The sequence below is a fragment of the Lolium rigidum genome, chromosome 4, assembly GCF_022539505.1.
Source record: "Lolium rigidum isolate FL_2022 chromosome 4, APGP_CSIRO_Lrig_0.1, whole genome shotgun sequence".
Classification (NCBI taxonomy): domain Eukaryota; kingdom Viridiplantae; phylum Streptophyta; class Magnoliopsida; order Poales; family Poaceae; genus Lolium; species Lolium rigidum.
The window spans coordinates 124904902-124925287 of NC_061511.1; the positions used below are offsets into that span (position 1 = coordinate 124904902).

Genomic DNA, 20386 nt, shown 5'->3' on the forward strand with positions numbered 1-20386 from the left:
GCATGTACGTGCTAACACAAGGAAGAACTCGTTGCCCAAATTTGGTCAGTAAGATTGTTTCTCAAGAAGAAGAAAGCATTTGAACAGCAAGAAATTACATAACAATCAGATACATATCCGTCATGAATCATCTGGAGTTGTGGACAGTGCAGTATGTCAGTAGTGCACACATACATACACGACCCTCCGTCAAGAATGTTTCTTGCTCTGCGCCAAGGACTCGGCGATGTCCACGGAGAGGCAGTAGGCAAGGGACTGTATCGTGATCATCGGGTTGACGCCGACGGCGGTGGGGAGGAGGCTGCCGTCGCATACGTACAGGCCCTCGGCCTCCCAGCTCTCGCCGCGGCCGTCGACGGCGCCGTCCTTGGGGCTGGCACCCATCCGACAGCTGCCCATCTGGTGCGCCGAGCAGAGGAGCGCCCATGTGTCCGTGCCGGCCTGCAGCGGGCCCCTCGGGACGGTCACCTCGTCCAGGAACGCCTCCAGGTCCTTTTCCTGCACGCCCTTGCACCGCAGCCGCAGCCCGTCGCTGCGGTGCGTGCCCACCTCCGCCGCGCCGGCCGCCACCAGGATGCGCAGCGCGCGGCGCAGGCCCTTGCGGAGCTCCTCGGTGTCGTCGCGGCTCGGGGCGAAGTGCACGCGGCCCTCGCCGTCCACGGTGCCCGCGGCGCGGTCGCGGACCAGCGCGAACGCGTGCGCGGTGCGCGCGTACCGGCGCATCCGCTCCTTCATGTCGCGGCCGGACTCCCACGGCACAAGCGAGGCGAAGGCGCCCGGCCCAAGCGCCGGCGTCTCGATGATGGTGCGGTCGGTGACGCGGTGCATGCTGGTGATGATGCCGCCCTCGTAGCACTTGCCCGTGATGTCGTTCGTGTCCGGGAAGTACCCCCACGCCATGGACACCGGGTGGAGGTGCAGGTTCCGGCCGACGTGCCGGTTCCTGAGCCCGCTGTTGCGCAGCAGCGGCGGCGTCATGAGCGCCCCGCACGCCGAGATGGACACCTTGGCCTCGATGCGCAGCTTCGTGGGGATGCCGTTGTTGCTCGTGCATGTGGCCACCAGGCCGACGCACTTCTTGCTCCGCCCGTTCTTGCTGCCGCCGCCGCTCTCGAGTATGAAGCGCTCGGCCTTGCACCCTGCCAGGATCACCGCGCCATGCTGGACGGCATCGACGAGCCACGTGGTGTCGGTGCCGCGCTTGTCTCCCGTCGGGCACCCGAGGAAGCAGCTCCCGCAGTGGTGCTCCTCCGACGAGTTGCGCGGCACGGCGTCGACGGGCAGTCCGAGCGCCTCGCACCCGCGGCGGACCACCTTGTTCTGGAACCCTTCCTCCCGGCACACGTTGGTGACGGCGAGGCGGGCACACACCGCGTCCATGGCCTGCGCGTACGCCGCGCCCGCGAAGACCGGGAGCTCGTGCTCGCGCGACCACTCCTGCAGGACCTCCCGTGGCGTGCGGATGCTGGCCGACCAGTTCACCGCCGAGCCGCCGCCAACGGTGGCGCCGGCGTACAGGACGGTCGTCACGTTGGTGGTGCAGAAGATGCCGCCCTGCTCGTAGAGGCGCTCCATGGATGGGCCCTCGACCGAGCTGTAATCGTCGGCCGTGAAATAGTCTCCCTTCTCAACGACAACCACCTTGTGCCCCGCGGACGCGAGCACCGCGGCAGCCACGCCACCGCCGCAACCTGAACCGACGATGACGACGTCGCATTCCAGCGTGTGGTGCGAGCCCGATGCCGTGGGCTTTACCGCGAGGCCCTTGTCTGCGAGTGACCTGAGCAGGGCTGCGTGGTCGAGCTCCCTGGTCTGCACGACGCCGTTGTCCAAAGAACGCCGCGTGCTCGCTTCTGTTCGACTTTCCCTCCGTTGCTCTTCCACATCTGGCACGCTGTAACCTATTGCTTTCCAGCATGGATTCTCAGAGTTTTTCGTCACCTGCAATTTGGAAACGGAGATAAAAGTTTGATGACCCAACTAGCTTCTCTAAAGAAAAAAAAAGGACAATTCACAAAGTAATCGAATGGAAGTTGATGTTCGAATAATAGGTAAATATAATGGATTGTGCTCAGAGGAAGTACTACAAGTGTCTGTTTTTTTTTTCGGCTGATGAAAATTAGGTAAAAGCTCAGCCCTGCGGCCCGACGCAAACTGACCGACATTTGGACCCGCTTGGTAGTGGCCGCACTGCTTCGGCCACATCGCTTCGGCGCCGCCGCCTCCCGTAGCCTTCCTTAGCGCCGCCATCAATGACACGCTTTAGCTCCAACGGCCACGCCAGGCATGGCGCTCGACGGCTAGACTTCCGCGCCGCCATAAACGGCACACGCTTGGAGTACCGCTCCGTATTGAAGGCCTCCTTTTATGCCGTCCTTTATAAGAACACCGGCAAGTCCTTGCCATCACCACACCGCCCCCATCGACAACCTTCTTCGTGACACAACCTGCTCCCACCCGACTAGGTGACATCCCGACCTCACCAACAAGGCCATGGGTAAGAAGAAGGAGGCGAAGCTGCGCAACCAGGTGCTCGTCCGCACCGATGTTGCTTGGGCCATGTACAACAGGAGGACGCCGTGTGAGGGCTGGGACAACGTGCACCTGCCCGAAGGGCGGCTCCTCAGCCACCGGTGGATGCCCATGTCGTCGGTGCCATGTTTGGGTTGGGCGGATCGTCCATAGGCGGTTGTTACATGCATTTTACATCCTCAATATAGATACATATATGGTTAGTTTTGAATGATATTTTCCATGATCACTCATTATTTATGTCTTTTTACTTGATTTACGGACTTTCCTACACATTCGTTTTCATTGGTATTTAATTTTTGGGAGGTAGAAAACCTCCTTTTTCATATTTTGCCCTAAAAATCAAAGGGAAAAAACCTGATCAGTTTTTCATCGAGATAAAGATCTTGGGCTAAAGAAATACGAAAGGGGAGCCACGAGGACCAAAAGAGGCCAGGTGGTGCACCCCCCTCTGTTGCGCGCTCCACCCAGGCCCATTTGGCCCTCGAGCACCGTCTCGACCCCTCCTTTTGACAGAACCTCCGTCACGCTAGAAAACCCACGCCATAATTTTTTCGAGATTCACCCCCCTTTGCTGCGCGCTCCACCCAGGCCCATTTGGCCCTCGAGCACCGTCTCGACCCCTCCATTTGACAGAACCTCCGTCACGCTAGAAAACCCACGCCATAATTTTTCCGAGATTTACAGAGGCAGCGACAGAGGCGAAAGTCCTCTCCTACTCCGGGAGAGGGCAGATCCTGCATCACGGAGCCTCCGGTGAGAGGGAAATCGATGGCATCATCATCACCACTCCTCCTTGGCGTAGGGGGAGGCCTCTTCATCAACATCTCCATCAACACCATCATCATCACCCTTCTCCATCTTCGAGATTACTTCATCCCCCTCATAGTTTGTGATTGATTGAACCCCGGATATCGTTTGAGTTCTATTTGCATGATTGTGATTAGCAACTTGTCTTTATTTGGTGGAGAGATTATATTTTCAGATTGTTTTCTAATCCATATGCTTCTGATACATACCATGATTCGCACTTGTGAGTAGATCCCCATGTTCCTGAGGACATAGGGTGATCTGGCTATGATTTCCATATAATATGCAATGAGTATGTGGTCAAGTTTTTATCTTTATGTGGTTCTACAATGTTTAATGAGAACGTCGACCTCATATTGCTTCACCTATATGGGCTCATAGGGCTGCAATTTTATGTAATGATAAGGGTTGGAAGGGTTTTCCAATATTTTGAGTTGTATTAGAGGGGATCATGTGAGGGACCAATGAACTAACTGCTATGATGGGATATTTATGTATTAATGATTCCTATGTTTTCTCATGAAAATGGCTCTAGGCACCATCATAACGGGTGTATTTGCTCATATCTATGGCTGCACCTAATTTAGACTCCGCCCCTAAGGGAATGAAACTTGACAAGATATTCATCATGTTGTGTAGAAATTTAAATGCTAAGTAAATCCACGACCTCCCGGGCGAGGAGAACCAGGATAGCACCGACGACTACATTGTCCTCCTACTGTAGGAGACACGGAAGGCTAGGGAGGAGGGCATGCTCAACAAGATCCCCGCATAGCCGGACGAGCTGATCGAGGAGAAGGTGACGAGGCTCGTCGTCCTCATGGCGCAAATATCGAAACAGCTGCAGCCGTTGCAACAGCTGTCTCGGTACGCCACGACACACATGCTGCCAGGCCTCTCCGAGGAAGAGGCTCTCAGGATGGCCCTGCAGGCCTCTACTCCTTCTCCACCACCCATGTCGTCGTTATGGGAGCAGCAGCCTACGCCGGACGGCTGCTCCCCCTCCTCCTCCACCCGTATTTGCATGCCGTTGTCGGTGCCCAACTGGCCATGACTTGACCAAGAACGAGGACGAGGAGAGGTAGTCGTCGGTGCCTAGGCTAGGGTTTGGAGGCCCGTTTTACGTATGTTTTTTTTTCATTTTTTAACCTATGTAAATTATGTTGTTTTATTAATGAAAAGTTCCATTTTTTTTTGCATCGGGCCGCTGGGGAAACCGTTGATCTAAAAGGACAAATGAGGTCTGGCATCCATTTTGGTATCCGCAGCACAACCCAAATGGACCAAAACGGATTGGGTCGGGTCGCTGGAGATGCCTTTATAGCCAACAGTTGGCTATAGTATTGAACATGATTTAATAAGGTATGTTTCGTAGAACGGTATCCTAAATATTTTGTTTATGTGAAACTAAACTAAATGAGGAGAGAGAATTATGTTGTATCTTACTCCCTCCGTCTCGGTTTAACAGACGCACACATAGTTTAATAAATTACATTGACCATTATTTTGATCAATAAAATATGAAATACATGTCAAAAAAATTATATCATTGGAAAGCTTTTTTTCATACGGATCTAAAGATATAGATTTTGTAGACATAAAATTTATATTTTGTTAACCAAATCAATTGTGAAAATTTGTCTTAAACTACGTGCGTGCCTGTTAACTGAGACGGATGGAGTATCTAAGATACAACCATTGCGCGGAGCCATAGGCAAAATCCATTGCTAACCCAATCCCAAACATCCATGTAACAAATCATTAAATATAGATAGAACTTTTAAAATACAATGCATTGACAAGGTTGTCTCTTAGACACTAGCATCTACGACAGTGCACTAAGATACAATGTATTGTGAAATGCCTAAGACTAGTCATAGTGGGGAGTAACATAGAGTAGTAACATGCACATGTTACTAATGTATGTTAGTACCTCTATAGTTGGTAGTAACATATGTGTGGTATCATGCAAAACAATATTTATTAGGTTGTAGACTCATCTTGTCGTGGGAAGTGTATGTTATGGTAACATAGCTAGTTATCACCTCACTCTCTTTATTCATTTATCGTCATGACATGTCACCAAAATATCTTGGGATGTGTGATGTTACTACCTATGCCACTCCCACTATGATTAGCCTAAGGACATGTACCCTAGATTGACAATCTCTGGGCACAGATTAAATATAGCAACTGCATAGATGCAACCCACTCCCACAAAGAAGTGAGTCTATCTCACTTGGTTAGGGAAGTGGATGTACAACCCAGCCACCCAGGTTCAAGTTCCCAGGGACACGAATTTAGATTCTTATTATTTAAAAATAAAATCACTGTAGGGGTTTCTTTCAAAAAAAAACCCACTCCCACATAGGATTTCTTTTATTTTTCAAACTTTAAAATATTTTATGTCTTGAATCATAGTTGAAATTCAAATCTATTTTCACGCTTAACTTTTTCGCGACGAGATCTTCAAAACTAGATCCCATGTTGATATGTTTTGACAACTTTTTTCTCTGAACCTAGTTGCCAGATTATAGACACTTGGTCACCAGGTTAGCTATAGTTAGTTTCCAGATTAAACTTGTCAGATGTTTAAACAAAATTTAGAGTGAATCGAATACTCATTCGAAGAATATGTAGATCATTTTTATACCAAAAACCACATGTAAAAGTTATCTGGTAACGGTTAACAATAATCTTGTAGTTACGTTATTAGAATCTGGCAACTCAAATATTTTTTGTTGAAACATAACAAGATAGGATCGTGTTTTAAAACACTTGGCAATACAAATTTTATTAAATTAACGGTTCAAGATAAATTTTATTTAGAATTTCTTGACTGTGAAAAGATTCCTTGCATGCACGTAGTTGTTGGGAACCCCATTCTAGAAGACCACGCGTGCTAATGCCTACCAGCGCAAGCAGAAAATTAGCAAGACACGTTCCCTAAGTAGAATAATCGAAATCTAATACATTTTGCTAATTCTTGGTTAACTTAGTAAGGTTCTAAGACATTGAACTTGTATCGCGATTCATGCGCTATATGAGTTGAAACTAAGTTTTAGTTGATATTTTTTCGGTTAGAAGTGGGGTTGCAACTAAAATTTTGCTCCAAATATAGTGCAAAAATATGTACTTTGTGATAGACCAGTGAGTTCCACATGTCTTGTAACTAAGATTGAATGATCACAACTGAGAATTAAGATATTCTTTGTCACACACAATTATAATTCATTTGAGATTTTATTACGTCTAAGTCAATAACATAAAAATGTTAAACATCTGAGAGGTGTGCTGAACACCCACACCTCCACGTCGCTCCCATGCTTTGAGTGGCTCGGGCGGCAGCCGTAGATGCCCACCTCCAAACTCTCCTCCCTACCCCACTCGACTTTAGGAAAGGCTTGTAGTCAGCCGGTATGAGAGCCTTGCCTCTTTGCACAAGACGTTGTAGTTCGAGATCTCGAAGGTGAACGGTCCATGGCTAGAGCGACGACACGGCTGGTCCTCCTGATTCCCCGTAAGGTACGGCGACATATGTAGCCATGTGCACATGCAACCCCACTGCACAATCCATGCGATAGTCTAGCGTAGTGGTAGGGCTGGGCTTGGCAAAGATGTGGCGCGGAAGTAGCGCCCCTCCAATAAGTGGCGGGCGGCGGCGGCTGTGTGAAAGTACATGGAGCCCCCATGTGTGGTTTTGATAATTAATGGAAATCATTATGGAATAATGTTTGCATTGAGTTAGATTTGTAGGAGTCATCCATGTGAATGCTTGAACCATATGCTGGTGTCAAGGTTGGAAGGAAGAAGAAATGAAGTGCAAAGTTCAAGATAAGCCATCTCAAAGAGATCATATGATTGAATCTTATCATCCATATGGTGATCATGGATATGTGAAGATGTGTCGAAGAAGAGGTTGTCCCATAGTAGAGTATGGGGGAGCAAGTCGTAAGAATTCACTAATCAAACACAATCAAGGAATGTGTGCCATCTTGAAGCGGCCAAGATCTTCTATCATATAGCTCAAGTGGAATTTGCGCAAGACAAATGTTTGTTCCTGGTAGAGTTTCTTTCTTGCCGGCCTCGTGGTGTTAGTTGGAAGACTGGTTTATATGATAGATAGCTGAAAGGACGAGATGTCGCCTAGAGGGGGGGGGGGGGGGGAATAGACGTTTAAAAACTCTTACGGATTTGGCTTGTAAGAATGCGGAATTAAACTAACGTTTAGTTCACAAGCACAAACCCTAAATATGCTAGGCTCACCTAAGTGCAACAACAACAACTAGAGCTAAGCAAGATAGGCAGCAAGATATATGTACTTCAAGCACAATGGCTATCACAAGGAAAGTAAGCTCGGGTATAAAAATAACCGAGGCACGCGGAGACGAGGATGTATTCCCGTGTTCCTTCCCTTGGCAAGAAGGTACGTCACGTTTGGAGGAGTGGAGGTCCCATGAAGGATTCCCCAATGCCACGAAGGCTCACCCTATTCTCCGAGCCACACCCACGAAGGATAATGGACCTTTTCTTATGGTTATCTTTCCCCCCACTCCGGAGATGGCAAGCTCCACAACCACTTCACAAGCTCCACGAAGGAGAAGCCCGGGCCTCTTCACAATCTTCCTTGAAGAGATCACCGGAGCACCAACCGCCAAGCCAACTAGGAGATCTCCCTCCAAGAGTAACAAGCTCACGATCTCTCACTCGAACTAATCGGGGTGGAGAGCTCAACACTATGCAATTATGCAAAACAAGAACACTAGAGGTGTTCAAATCCTTCACACTCAAATCCCACCAAAGCAACAAATGCTAGGATGAGATTAGAGAGGAAGAACAAAGAGGAAATCAACAAATGACTCCAAGATCTAGATCCAAGGGGTTCCCCCCACTTAGAGGAGAAATGGATTGGTGGGGATTGTAGATCTAGATCTCCTCTCTTAGATTCCTCAAGAATGAGCAAGAATCATGGGGGGAATCAAGAGAGAGGGCAAGTTCTTCAAAGTCAACAATGGAGGAGAGAGAGTGGAAGAACTTATTCAGCCGAAGGTGGAAGAAAGGCTATTTATAGCCCAAGAGAAAATATAATCGTTCGGGACCAGGCCGGAAACCTCTCAGTGGGTGTCCCGGCTGGCACCAGTGCTAGATCCGGCACAGACCGGGTGGGCCGGCTGGCCGGTCGGTGGCTGGCCCCCTTTTTCTTTTTATTTCGCATTTTCCTTTTTCTTTAATAACAAATGCTCCCGAACTCCGAATTGAATGAAACCAATTTTGTTTGAAAGATAACAACAAATGCTATCCTATAGAAAGTGAAAACATAAGAATCTGTAGGAGGGGATTTTATCATGAATATAAAAGGTAGAACCTTATATTATGAATAATCGGTAAAATCACCCAACCTTGAAAATATCATAGAAGAGTCATACGAACTCCGTTTTCGATGAACTTTGGCTTGTTGTAAAGCTAGAAACAAGCTCAAGAACCTCACACAAATAAACACCAAGAAGAAATAGGGATATGCAAAGTATGCAAAGGATTGAGCTCCCTAAAACGATGTGATCAAGTTACCCAACCGAAAGCCCCTCTTGATAGTGCGGCTATCTATCCTATAATCCGGTCTCCCATCAACCACCTTGAGACCGGTAAAAAGAAAACCTATCAAGGTCATACCTTTGCCTTGCGCATCCCGCTTGATCTTGATGGAAGCTCCTCAAGCTCCACTCAAGCCGGAATGCCTTGCTTGATCATCGTTACTTCGTGAAGACTCACAAATGCTCCCCCATACACTATGATGGGAAAGCTCCATTGATGTACATCTTCACATATCCATTATCATCAAATGGACGGCAAGCTTCAAGCATATGATCCTCTCGAGATGCTCAACTTGAACTTGTCCAACTCAACCTTGATGACGATCACCACTTGCCATCATCCTCTCATGGGCATACCACGTTACTTCACGTGGCACATTCTTCATGCTTCATGTGTTGACCAAACTTGAATCTATTCTTCACTCTTTGTATTGGTCAACCTTGTATCTTCTCATGCTCTATCATACTATCTTGATCGATGATCTTGATGCCAATACACAAGGTGTATCTTTATCTTCATGGCATCCATACTTGAATCCAACACATGGAATACAAGTAATTCCTATGAAATATTCCTTCATATAAACTCAATGAAAACATTAGTCCATAGGGGTTATCATTAATTACCAAAACCACACATAGGGGCAATATACCCTTACAGTAGCTATACTATAAAAATATTCTCTTGAGTGAGTAATTTGATCGTATCGTTCGGATAGTGCTCAAACGCTTGCATCCTTGGCATCATATTTCTTGCCTGTTATTTAGATATTATCTATGCGAAGATTTAGAGCTTTTCCTTATTCTCATGACAAGATCTAGTTCACCAAAAACAGTTTCGTATAAAAATCTTATTGTGTTTTCGGTATTTGTGTATCCACCAGTTCTTCGTTGAGAGAGGTTCCACTCTAAGTTCGTGGAAATTTCCACATCTTATTTCTTAGTATTTCCACTTTTTTATTTAAAACTTGGAGAAATTTTCGCTAAACATAATGCACGGTGGTCCTCGATGTTTTCTCTATCGTGAAGACCTTGACTACCACATGAAGATTTAAGATTTGATCTCGCGATCATTGAGCCTTCTGTCGGCAGACATGATGCTCCTTGAGAGAGTTGGAATTGGCCGAGTGGCACTACCATTTCTTCCACCCTTTGCTTCCAACATTTTGATTCCAGAGTGGGGTAACAGAAGAAGCTGAAAAACATGCCATGGAGGATCACAACTAGATCGAGGATGCGTTGCTATGCCTTTCTACATGACCTATCTCTCTCAATGTTATTATTGTTCTACATTCTAAACTTCTTGTCAAGAGGGCTACAAAGGTTGGTACAACCCTCTAGGGTTGATGAAGTATTCCATAGACCTTCCAGACAATATAGTCCGAGGGTGTGGGTTGGCCACCTACACCTTTACATACCACCGAGGGTTACCTTCTTGAAATTAAGTAGCTCTGATGTGGCCCCGCCAAAGGACGAGACTACACCATGGCCAAGTAGTCCCCCAAGTGGACCGATGACACGAGCCCGAGTGACAGCTATACATGACAAGGTGAATTCTCCCCTCTCTACCCTCAATCTCAACACACACTTGAATGGCGTACTACTTCATTCTGGTGTTCTTTGCATGCTTAGGTACGAGCCTCGAGGAATAACGCGGAAGGAGCAACTAGTTGTGTTCAAGGAAGTAGAAGACAAAGGAAGAGAAGAAGAAGATGAAGAGGAAAGAGGAGAAGAAGGAGAGAGGCCGGTGGTACCAGCCGTAGCCACCGGCCAAGGAGGACAACATCAATCTCTCACCCCATGGATTCTACCTTTGTGTCTCTCCATGGGATGATTCTATTGGCTTAATCTAACCAGCTAGAGAGTTCAATTTGGTTTGTATCTGGGTTGTGTGAGTGTGTTTTGTTTTTTGAGTTTTATTTCCCCTCTTTTCCCATCCCCTCATCCACCGATTTTGGGTCAATTCGTGAATTGGGACAACATCTAGAGGCTCAAGCCTCATCATATGGTATCATCAGCTCCTGGTTACCACGAATTTGACCCCCCACCCACCAAATTTCTTTTCTAGAAAATTTCCAAAAAATCCCCAAAAAATAGCCCTAATTTTGACTCTTGATGGATCTACGATTTTGTTGAGTTTTGAGTGGTTTTGGTCAATTGATTTCGCGTTCCTACTGTTGATCTACTATTTCCCCCACTTTTTAGCCTCCAATTTTTCGTTTCCTTCGATTTGGGTCGAATTTGCTCAAGAACAGCTCAAGAACAGTTCAAGAACAACTCGTGGGAACAGTTCAAGAACAGCTCGTGGGCGCGAGGAGGAAGACACAGCCGCATGCGACCGGTACCACCGGCCACGCGCCACCGGTACTACCGGACGGGCCTCCTCGGCACCAACGCAGCTCCTGCCGCCCGGGCGAAGACCGGCACCACCGGCCACGCTACCGCCGCTGCCCACGCGGTACCACCGCCCACGCCACCGCCAGCGCGCTGCTGGCGCTCCACCACCGACACCACCAACCCTCCACCACCGGTACCACCGCCCCCTCCACCGGCCAACACCACCGCTGCCCCACCACCACTACCGCTCGCACGTCACCGGTACCATCGTTGAGCGCACGTCGGTACCACCGCCGGCCAACCACCGCCGTGCGGTTTGACCCCAATTTTTCTCTAACTTGCGTGTTTGTCCTAGTTTGAGTGCCTTTCTTGTGATACTAACCCATAGCTCCGAAGCAAAGCTACGACAACCTCGACACCCTGGAATTGCAAACGTACATTTGACTCCACCGCCATCATCGCAAGTTGGTGTTCATCGCCGCCTACACATCTTAGGTATAACTTGCATTCCACTTTATAACCCCTCTTCCTTTTGCGACCTATACGACCGATCGAAGCTTATCTAGTGTTGCGAAACATTGCACGAGGTCCCGACCGTGAGGGTGTGGATTGTGTTGAGTAAAGCTTATAAGCAAAGCTCGGGGCGGAAAGCAATTGCAAAGGCGAAGATCATAGTGTGCTAGTGAAAAAAGGGAAGTGCAAGTGCCACCGACACAAAAGAGTACAAAAAGCTTTTAAGCAACAAAGAGAGATAGAGAAGAGAGACCTTGTGCGAATCTTGGTGTTTCATCTCTTATGCAACCTAGCTATCGCCTCTCATTGTGTTAGTGTGACAACGAGTACCATCCTTGGTAATTAGTTTTTTTTTATTCCGGTCATTCCTTGGTCACACTAACCTAGTTCCTTTCGTTTGTGTGTTTCACATCTTTTCTGTGTCAAGATCCAACACACCGTCACCGTCACCTTCAAGATTGGTTCTTATGGAGACACCATCGAGTGTGATGTGGTTCCAATGACGGTTTGCCACATGTTGCTTTGGCGGCCATGGCACTATGACAAGAAGGCTACACATGATGGTCACTCCAATGTCTACACCTTCAAGGTCAAAGACAAGAAGTTTGAGATTCACCCAATGACTCCTAGCCAAATATTCGCGGATAATGCGAAGGCTTTAGCGAGGGAGTGATCCACCTAAAGGAAGTTTAGCGCCACAAGCCAAATATGAGTGAGATGAAGAGTGTTCTCGTAGCCTCATCAAGTTCATACTAAACATTTTTACTTATTCACTCATAGTTTACGAGAATGGACTCTCTCGCTTTATAACTTTAACTCATCAAAATTGTGAATTATATTACTAGAGTTAACTACAAAACTAAACATATAAATTTACAATATACAATATTTTAGTATAACTGTAAGACTTATTTTGGAAAATTCATATGCACAAATATTTCCATCGACACATCCACCAATTTTTATTAAATTGTCTAAGAAAATCAAAAGACTAACGAAATATATCTATTAATTTGTGCCACTTACATAAACTATCTTTTGTAGTGCCCTTAAATATAGATATAACAGTACAAAGATCTTTATGGTTGATAGAGATTTCTAGAGTGCATGGTTTCAGGTCGAGAGAAGGGGCAAGTATCAATATACTAATAGATTATTATTTCCTACTAGTAAAATCCACATGCATTTCCATGAAGCCACTTAAGACGGGGGAAGCCATAAACAGTAAGACTAGTTATGCTGCTTATAGTGGGTAGTATAATATAATATTATCATGCATATCATACTATCGTATGATTCTATCTGTATAATGAATGATATCATCTGGTAACACCATAGTTTTATTATATTTATTAATTTGGTGAACCTCAATGAAAAATTGTGTATAAGATCTATTTCACATTATTTTCTCTAGATCTACTTGCTATGATAGTATATCTACCTATAATACCACCACGGTCTCTCTCATCATTAGTTATAAAGATACGTTAGTTTTTTTTGCATGTAAGGGATACATGATACTATCTATGATGCCACCACTATGGGTACTGTTATGCAACCGTAACAATGTGTCCGTAACAATGTGTCCCAAATTTTGTTTTTAATAACTTTATTACTCAACACTTTAATTAATGATGCAAGGTGCCACTCATGTGCATGCTCCTGCCCCTAACACGAGGACATTAGAGTAGTCATAGTGGAGAGTCACATAAAGTAGTGTCATGCATATGACACTAGTCAATGTTATTAATTTCATGCTAGCATAGATGTAGTATCATCCATGGATGTATTAATTTAACTTGTAGACTCATTTTATCTTAAAACATGTGCTGTTATGGTAGCATTGCTAGTTACCACACCAATCTATTTCTTCATATAATGACATGCTATGTCATCAAAATTTCTAGTTGGCAATTCATGTAGGTGCATGTTACTTCTTTAGTTACGCCCACTATAAGTAGTCTTAGTCAGTGGTGTGTGTCACTAGGACAAGCCATGAAACACTATCCAACGTAATATTTCCGCTTGTTGATTCACATGTTGGAGTCTTCCTGGAAATTTCCTGCTTTCTATTTCCTGATTTCCCACATGCTGATTTTTTGAGGTAGTTCTTGTCATCCTCTTTCAAATGAAATTGATTTTATTTAATTGAAGTTTCCTAGCTTAGGATATTGCGTTTTTGATTTGTGTTTATTGGTGTGTGTTTAGATTTGGAGGGGCCAGACTTCTACCTCCCAGGTCAGAATATCTAGCCATGGCACACCAGATATTCTGGCGGTGGCAAATTTCCGACCCGCAGATATTCATCAAATATCCGGACTTCAAATCCGACCAAGAAATTTGAGTTGTGCCAAGTTGTGTGGCTCTTTGTTATCACTCGAATATTTTGGCTGCCCTGGATTTTCTCGAGGTTGCCGGAATATCCACCCCCTAGCTATTTAGAGCATCTCTAACTGCCCCTATAGCCCCCCAACAGCTTTATGAGGGGCGTTGTAAGAAAAATCTTGCTCAACCGCTCCCATAGCATATTTTCTACCGGCACATCCCATTTTTCCATCTAGAGTCCCCATGCCGCACAGGAGCATCAGGTGAAGCTGAAAAGTGGGTGAGCCAATTCTGTCGGTGACAGAAGGAAAAAAGGGCGGCCCATTTCACTCCTTTCCCTGACCATTCCGCCAAATCACTGATGACGCTACCCTCTTCGCCTCCGCCTTCTCCATGCCGATAGAAAGGCCGAGCCACCTGGCAGACCCACCCATGCCCCACCTCGATGTCCATCGCCCCTAGTCCACCGTCCGCCGACAGTTTTGATCCCATCTCGCAGACACACGGGTGGTTGGTGAATTGCATGGCCATGGATTCATACAACGAGGAGATGATGACATCTCTACTTAGGAAGAAGCTAATGTTTGGCCTATATGCCCGGTAATTGAAGGCACGGCATGGAGATTTGAATCCAGGGCGGCGCAAGAGCAAGCTGAGGGAGAGGTTGGAGGGCTATTGCATGTATCCATCTGGTCATGTTTAATTGACGCCTGATACTACCTAGCTGCATGTTCGCTTAGCTACCCTTGCGTCGATTAAACATGACCGGAGGTAGTAGTACGCCAAATACTTTGCCGATGATCCATTGCATGAAGATGTTGTATTTTGGCATCATTTCAGAATGAATCGGAAGCTGTTCATGAAGATTGTGGTGGACGTTGGGGAGTTGAAGTTCGACGGTTAATTCGTTTGCAAGCAAGGCTATGTTGGCACGATTGGCTTTTCCTCAATTCGAAAGGGCATTGATGCTTTGAGGATGCTTGCCTATGAAGCTCTTGGTAATACACAAGATGATTACATGCGCATGACCAAGTCCACTGCCATTGAGTGCATGTACCGGTTTCACGGAGCAGTGGTGGCAATGTTTAGACCACTTTACTTAAGAACATCCAGTGCAGAAGACACTGCCCGCATCATGGCATAAAACACAATAAGAGGATTTCCTCAGATGCTTCGAAGAATCGATTGCATGCATTGAGCATGAAATAAATGTCCATTTTCTTGGCAAAGAATGTACAAAGATCACAAAGGAGTTGGCAGTGTGGTGCCCAGGTTCATCAATCTTGATGCAGAGGCTTAAATTTTCCCATTTTCGAGAAAAAACAACCCGGCGCATAGAAGATGTTAAAAGAAAAGTGACATGGCCATCATAGACGAAGGTATATGAGTGCTCAGCGTCATTTTCTCGGAACGCTTTTCCAAACCGAAGAGGATAGGATACCCACGACTAATTACCCAAGGATCAGAGATATTTAATGGCTAATGTAAGTTAGATATACTTTAGCTTAGTTATTATACTCCCTCGGGTTCAATATAATTAGTGAAAAATGGATGTATCTAGATATGTTTTAGTGAGTTTTTTTTTCGATAAAGGGCTTTATTACTTTTAGAAGCAATTACATCCAGCCTCTGCATAACCAGGATGCACACAGCCGTTTTGTTGTCTCGAGTCCAAAAGGATAAATAATAAAAACTATGCGAGATACATATCGGAACGAGATATGTTTTAGTGAGTAGATACATTAATTTTTTGAAAAAATATTTTAAACCGGAGAGAGTATTTGTTTCTTGATTTTTATAGCTATAATTGTTGTATACTTGTATTCAAAGAGATGTGTCATTTTACGGGAATATTCAAAAACATATGTGCGCTTATGGTGAAAAAGTCATTCCGGTACCGAATGGATCAATATGTTCTGATCGATGTGATTACGAGAATTGTTTAAAATTTAAGTTTCGGAAAATTTTCACGCACTACAGAAGTCACTGAAATCCCTGAATTTCAGTGCTTTTGTTTTCTCTTTGGTCGAAGAACCAGAATTTTCTATTAAAATTCATTCAAATATTATTATCTTTAAAAAAATGTTTTGAATTTTTTTTGAACTCCTGTGTAGTACTGAAAGTACATGGAGGCGCTCGGGAGGAATTCAAAACATGTGTACCGGAACCCCGGTGCAGATAAATTCATGACCAACACGGACATGTGCGATGTCACCCAAATTAAGAGAGTTCTTCAGGACCGCACGCCAGGACATCCATCGATCTGGCTTGTAATAATTCATTTTGATTGCTAAACTGATGATTGTGCAGAGCCAGAGCCAAAGATTAGCGAGATTAGCACGTGCGCACCGTGGTGTAGAAGACGTTGAGGCAGATGATCTTGACGATGGCGAAGGCGATCTTGACGGGGATGAGCCAGCGGGCCCTGGTCCAGCCCTTGAGCGCCTCCTCCCGCCGCTCCACCGGCATGTCGGCGAAGCGGCGCACGTACGGGAACTCGCCGGAGAGGCACAGCCGGCCGCACAGCGCCAGCGTGCCGAGCCTGGTACACAGGAGCCAGAGGGTGACATTCACCAGCACCACTCCCTCCCATACGCACCGGGACGCCAGCTCTGCAACCTGAGAATATGCAAACCAAGCGCTTAGTTGGCTCATCGAGAGTCTTACTTCCCATTCGTCAAGTCACCGTCCTAAGAAGATCCCAGTTGCTCTGCAAAAAGTCACCGTTCTAAGAAGTTTAGAACGCTCTGACTCATGAACTTCGTCGATCGAGCTTTCAGAAAAAAAAGAACTTCGTCCATCGGTTGCATGTTGTCCTCCCTTTGATATTAGTTGTCGAGTAATGTGCATAAATTTTAGTAGACCCAGAACTAGTTCTCAGCCACGTGATGCTATTGAATTTCATTTGCAACTCATAAATAACATGGATCCTAAAGCAATTCAGCGCTAAGATAATTTTTCTCTGTTGCAAACCACATTGCAAATATAGTACTAGTAAAATCTCATTTACAACCTCGTGGACAACTCATGTTGCAACTGACTAAGAACTAAGCTAGTTCTTACAAGAAAACCGAAAAAATCTATGTACTGCATATATGCTCTAAAAGTCGGTACGGAAATGAGATTATATGTGGATAACAAAAGGAAGAAGAAAAGATAATATGTGTGGCTGGTAGCTACCTTCCGCAGACACGCTGACTCCACAAAATTATTGGTACAGTACCTGCACTCACTGTCCAAGCAAGGCAAGAACCACGTACCTACGGAAGGTACTACGAGCACAGTAATACAGTATATGGGTGAGCTGAGGTCGATCGATCACCTCGTCCGGGACGGTGGCATCGGCGCCGGAGGCGAGGTAGAACCGCTCGAGGTCCTTGTTGCCGCACGGAGGGTCGACGCGGCCGTCGAGAGCCTCCTCCTCCTCGGGCTGCAGTGACGGGATGAGCGCGCCGCACATGGCCCGGAGCGCCTCCATCTGCACCGGGCGCAGCCCGTGCGTGTACTTGTCCCGCCTCAGCACCCGAAGCAGCGGGTGCCCCGCCGCCGCCTTCTCCTCCCCCTCCGGCGCGGGCGCCGCCATTACCGTCGAGCCGAGAGCGCGTGCTGTTTCTCGGGCTCGGCTTCCGTGTGTGTGACGACGTGCACTTCACCTCTTCCCGCGCGTTTGGCATGTATAGTGACGCAGAGTGATGGGGGTTGATAGGCGTCAATCTCGTTATTTAATACCGGTTAACCAACTAACTATTGATGCTGAAAGGTAACGCCCGGTCCGTCCAGCTAATGACGATCGAGGAGCTGGCCGGGGATCCTTCGTGGCACTTCGATCAATTTCTAGCACCCCGACCACAACGTGGCAACAAAGAAATGTCTGTACTTCGCAGAGAAGATCAATTTTTTCAGCAAATAAGTATTTTATTATTTGAAAGATGTAAGCATTACACTTGACCTATACATAATGAGAAAGAGGACCAGTCAGATGAGGGGTGACTATGGCAGCAGAGGGTGGTTCTCCTAATATCAACCCTTGTCAAGGGCATCCTTGCTCTTATTGCCCCTCTCTGTGTTAGAGTATTAGAGTATACGTAGGTAATTAGGATAGAGATAGATCTCGTTTCTTGTCTTGCACTCCAAAATGATGCCTGTACGCCTATATATAATCGTCCATGAGACTCAATAATACATCCATCATATTATGTATATTCCTCTCTATCGTTCTACATGGTATCAGAGCGACGCCGATCTTGACCTAGCCGTCGTCGCACTTCCGCACCGCGCCGCCCCCGGGGAGATCGATCTCCATGATCTACTCCGGGGGCCGCGCAACACGTATGAGGGTTCGTTCGCCGATCGGTTGATCGGCTACCCTCTCGTCTCTTTTTTCCCATATGTAGATCATTTTCTTTTTGTCGGCCGGTCGCTCGACCGACGTTTTCTTTTCTTTTTTGGTTTTACCGATTATAGATCGGATTGAGTCGCCCATCGCCGTCATCCACCTGCACCTCTAGTCCAACCTCGGCGTCGACTGCACCGGCCATCTTTATCAACCGCGTGGCGCGACCGCACACGTCACACACGGGACGCCTACGTGCGACACAACATGTTGTCTCGTCCGCGCGGTCTCCATTGCTGGTCCGTCTTCGCCGTTATCGCCCGGGACATCACCGACAACGTCGCAAACGACTCCGATCTGTGGCGTGTAGTCCACACCATGGCACGTGTAGCGCACGTCTCCACCAAGTACGTCCCCGAGCATGCGCCTACCACCGCGTCGCCCCTTCGGGTCGCAGCGCACGTCTCCACCAAGCACGTCCCCAAGCACGCGCCTACCACAGCGCCGCCGCCTTTGGTCCACGCTACCGGCCTCCGGCGCACCTTCCGAGGCGTGTATGTCGCTGGTGGTATCCCGCCGCTGCACCGACTCGCGTCCTGCAGAGACATCGCCGCACGCAGTCTACTTCGTTGTCCCCGGGCACCGACGTCCCAGGCAAACCCCGCGCCGCCTCCCTTGGCGCACTACGCCACCGCCAGCGCAAGGTCTACGTCAAGCCGCCGTGTTCTTCCTCGCCTACTTCGAGTACCTCCACCGCACCTCCATAGGTAACCTGCATGGCCACTTCTGGTCGTCGCAGGCCTCGCCGACCACCTCACAGTCTAGGCATCCAGCATGGCCACTCCTAGCCACCGCTGGTTTCGCCGCCTTCTACGTCTCCGTCCACCACGACCTCGTCGCCAGCGTCATCGTCTCGTCCCCGACTACTTCGTCTACTCCGACAACCGTGGACTGCATCGGCACCTCTCCCTCTACGCCGCTCTGCGTCTCGCCACCGCTCTGGAGGCCTCCTTTGCTAGTCCCCCTGACACTGGCGCATGGTCCATGATGGTCCCTGCCTCGCGCGCCCGGTATTGGCAACACCGGTACGTGCCTTCGTCCCCGACGCGTCCCCGTGCCTGGCAAGCTCAGATCGGCGCCTCGTCCTCATCGGCTCCGACAACGTCTTCCCCGACATCGACTCTTCTACGACTACTTCGACCGCGTCACCGACTTCGTATTTGCGTACTTGGTTCTGGCAAAACCGGACTGCATCGACTCGGCATCGACGACTGTCCGACGCGTCTCCGTCACCCTCCTCGTGGACTATGTGCGTGTGGCTTCATGTGCGGCCACCTCGACACCGGCACCCGACCACGACATCGACCACGGCATCCCCTCGTGCGGCTACCCCGACCAAAGTTGCAGCACCCACGCTCTCGACTACCTCGACATCGGCACAAAGGGCTATCACCTCGCATGAGCACATCAGCTTCTTCTACAGTCCAAGCATCCGCGACGCGACACCGTCCACGACGCTCCCGCTACGACTGCGGGGAAGTGTCAGCCTTCTGGGGTCCACTTCGGTTTATTTCCAGTCTGACCGTCCACGTCGTTCATGTTGTTCACGATTCTCACGCTACTACTGCGGGGGAGTTTTAGAGTATACGTACGGTTTAGGTAATCTAGGATAGAGATAGATCTCGTGTCTTGTCTTGCACTTCAATATGATCCATGTACGCCTATATATACTCGCTCATGAGGCTCAATAATACACCCATCATATTCTGCATATCCCTCTCTATCGTTCTACACTCTGGAGCATGAACTTATGGCTATTGTGATTTCAATGGATGGCTCTCAACCAGAGTTAAACTGTACACAAGAAGAACCCACATGTTGATAATCCCTGAAAAGACTGTAATTCCCATGATAACAGCATGGGCCAACACATGTTTGCCACTAT

General features: G+C 47.5%; 1 protein-coding gene across 1 annotated transcript; it reads right to left on the bottom strand.

Moving 5' to 3' along the window:
• Positions 1 to 40: 40 nt before the first annotated feature.
• LOC124705541 (long-chain-alcohol oxidase FAO1-like) lies at positions 41 to 17717 on the bottom strand. The gene is made up of 3 exons (XM_047237242.1): positions 17431 to 17717; positions 16458 to 16727; positions 41 to 1941 (listed from the first exon to the last, which is right to left on the bottom strand). Exons 1-3 carry the CDS (start codon positions 17689 to 17691, stop codon positions 190 to 192), a joined length of 2283 nt encoding a protein of 760 aa, XP_047093198.1. The 5' UTR covers positions 17692 to 17717; the 3' UTR covers positions 41 to 189.
• Between the last annotated feature and the right edge of the window lie 2669 nt (positions 17718 to 20386).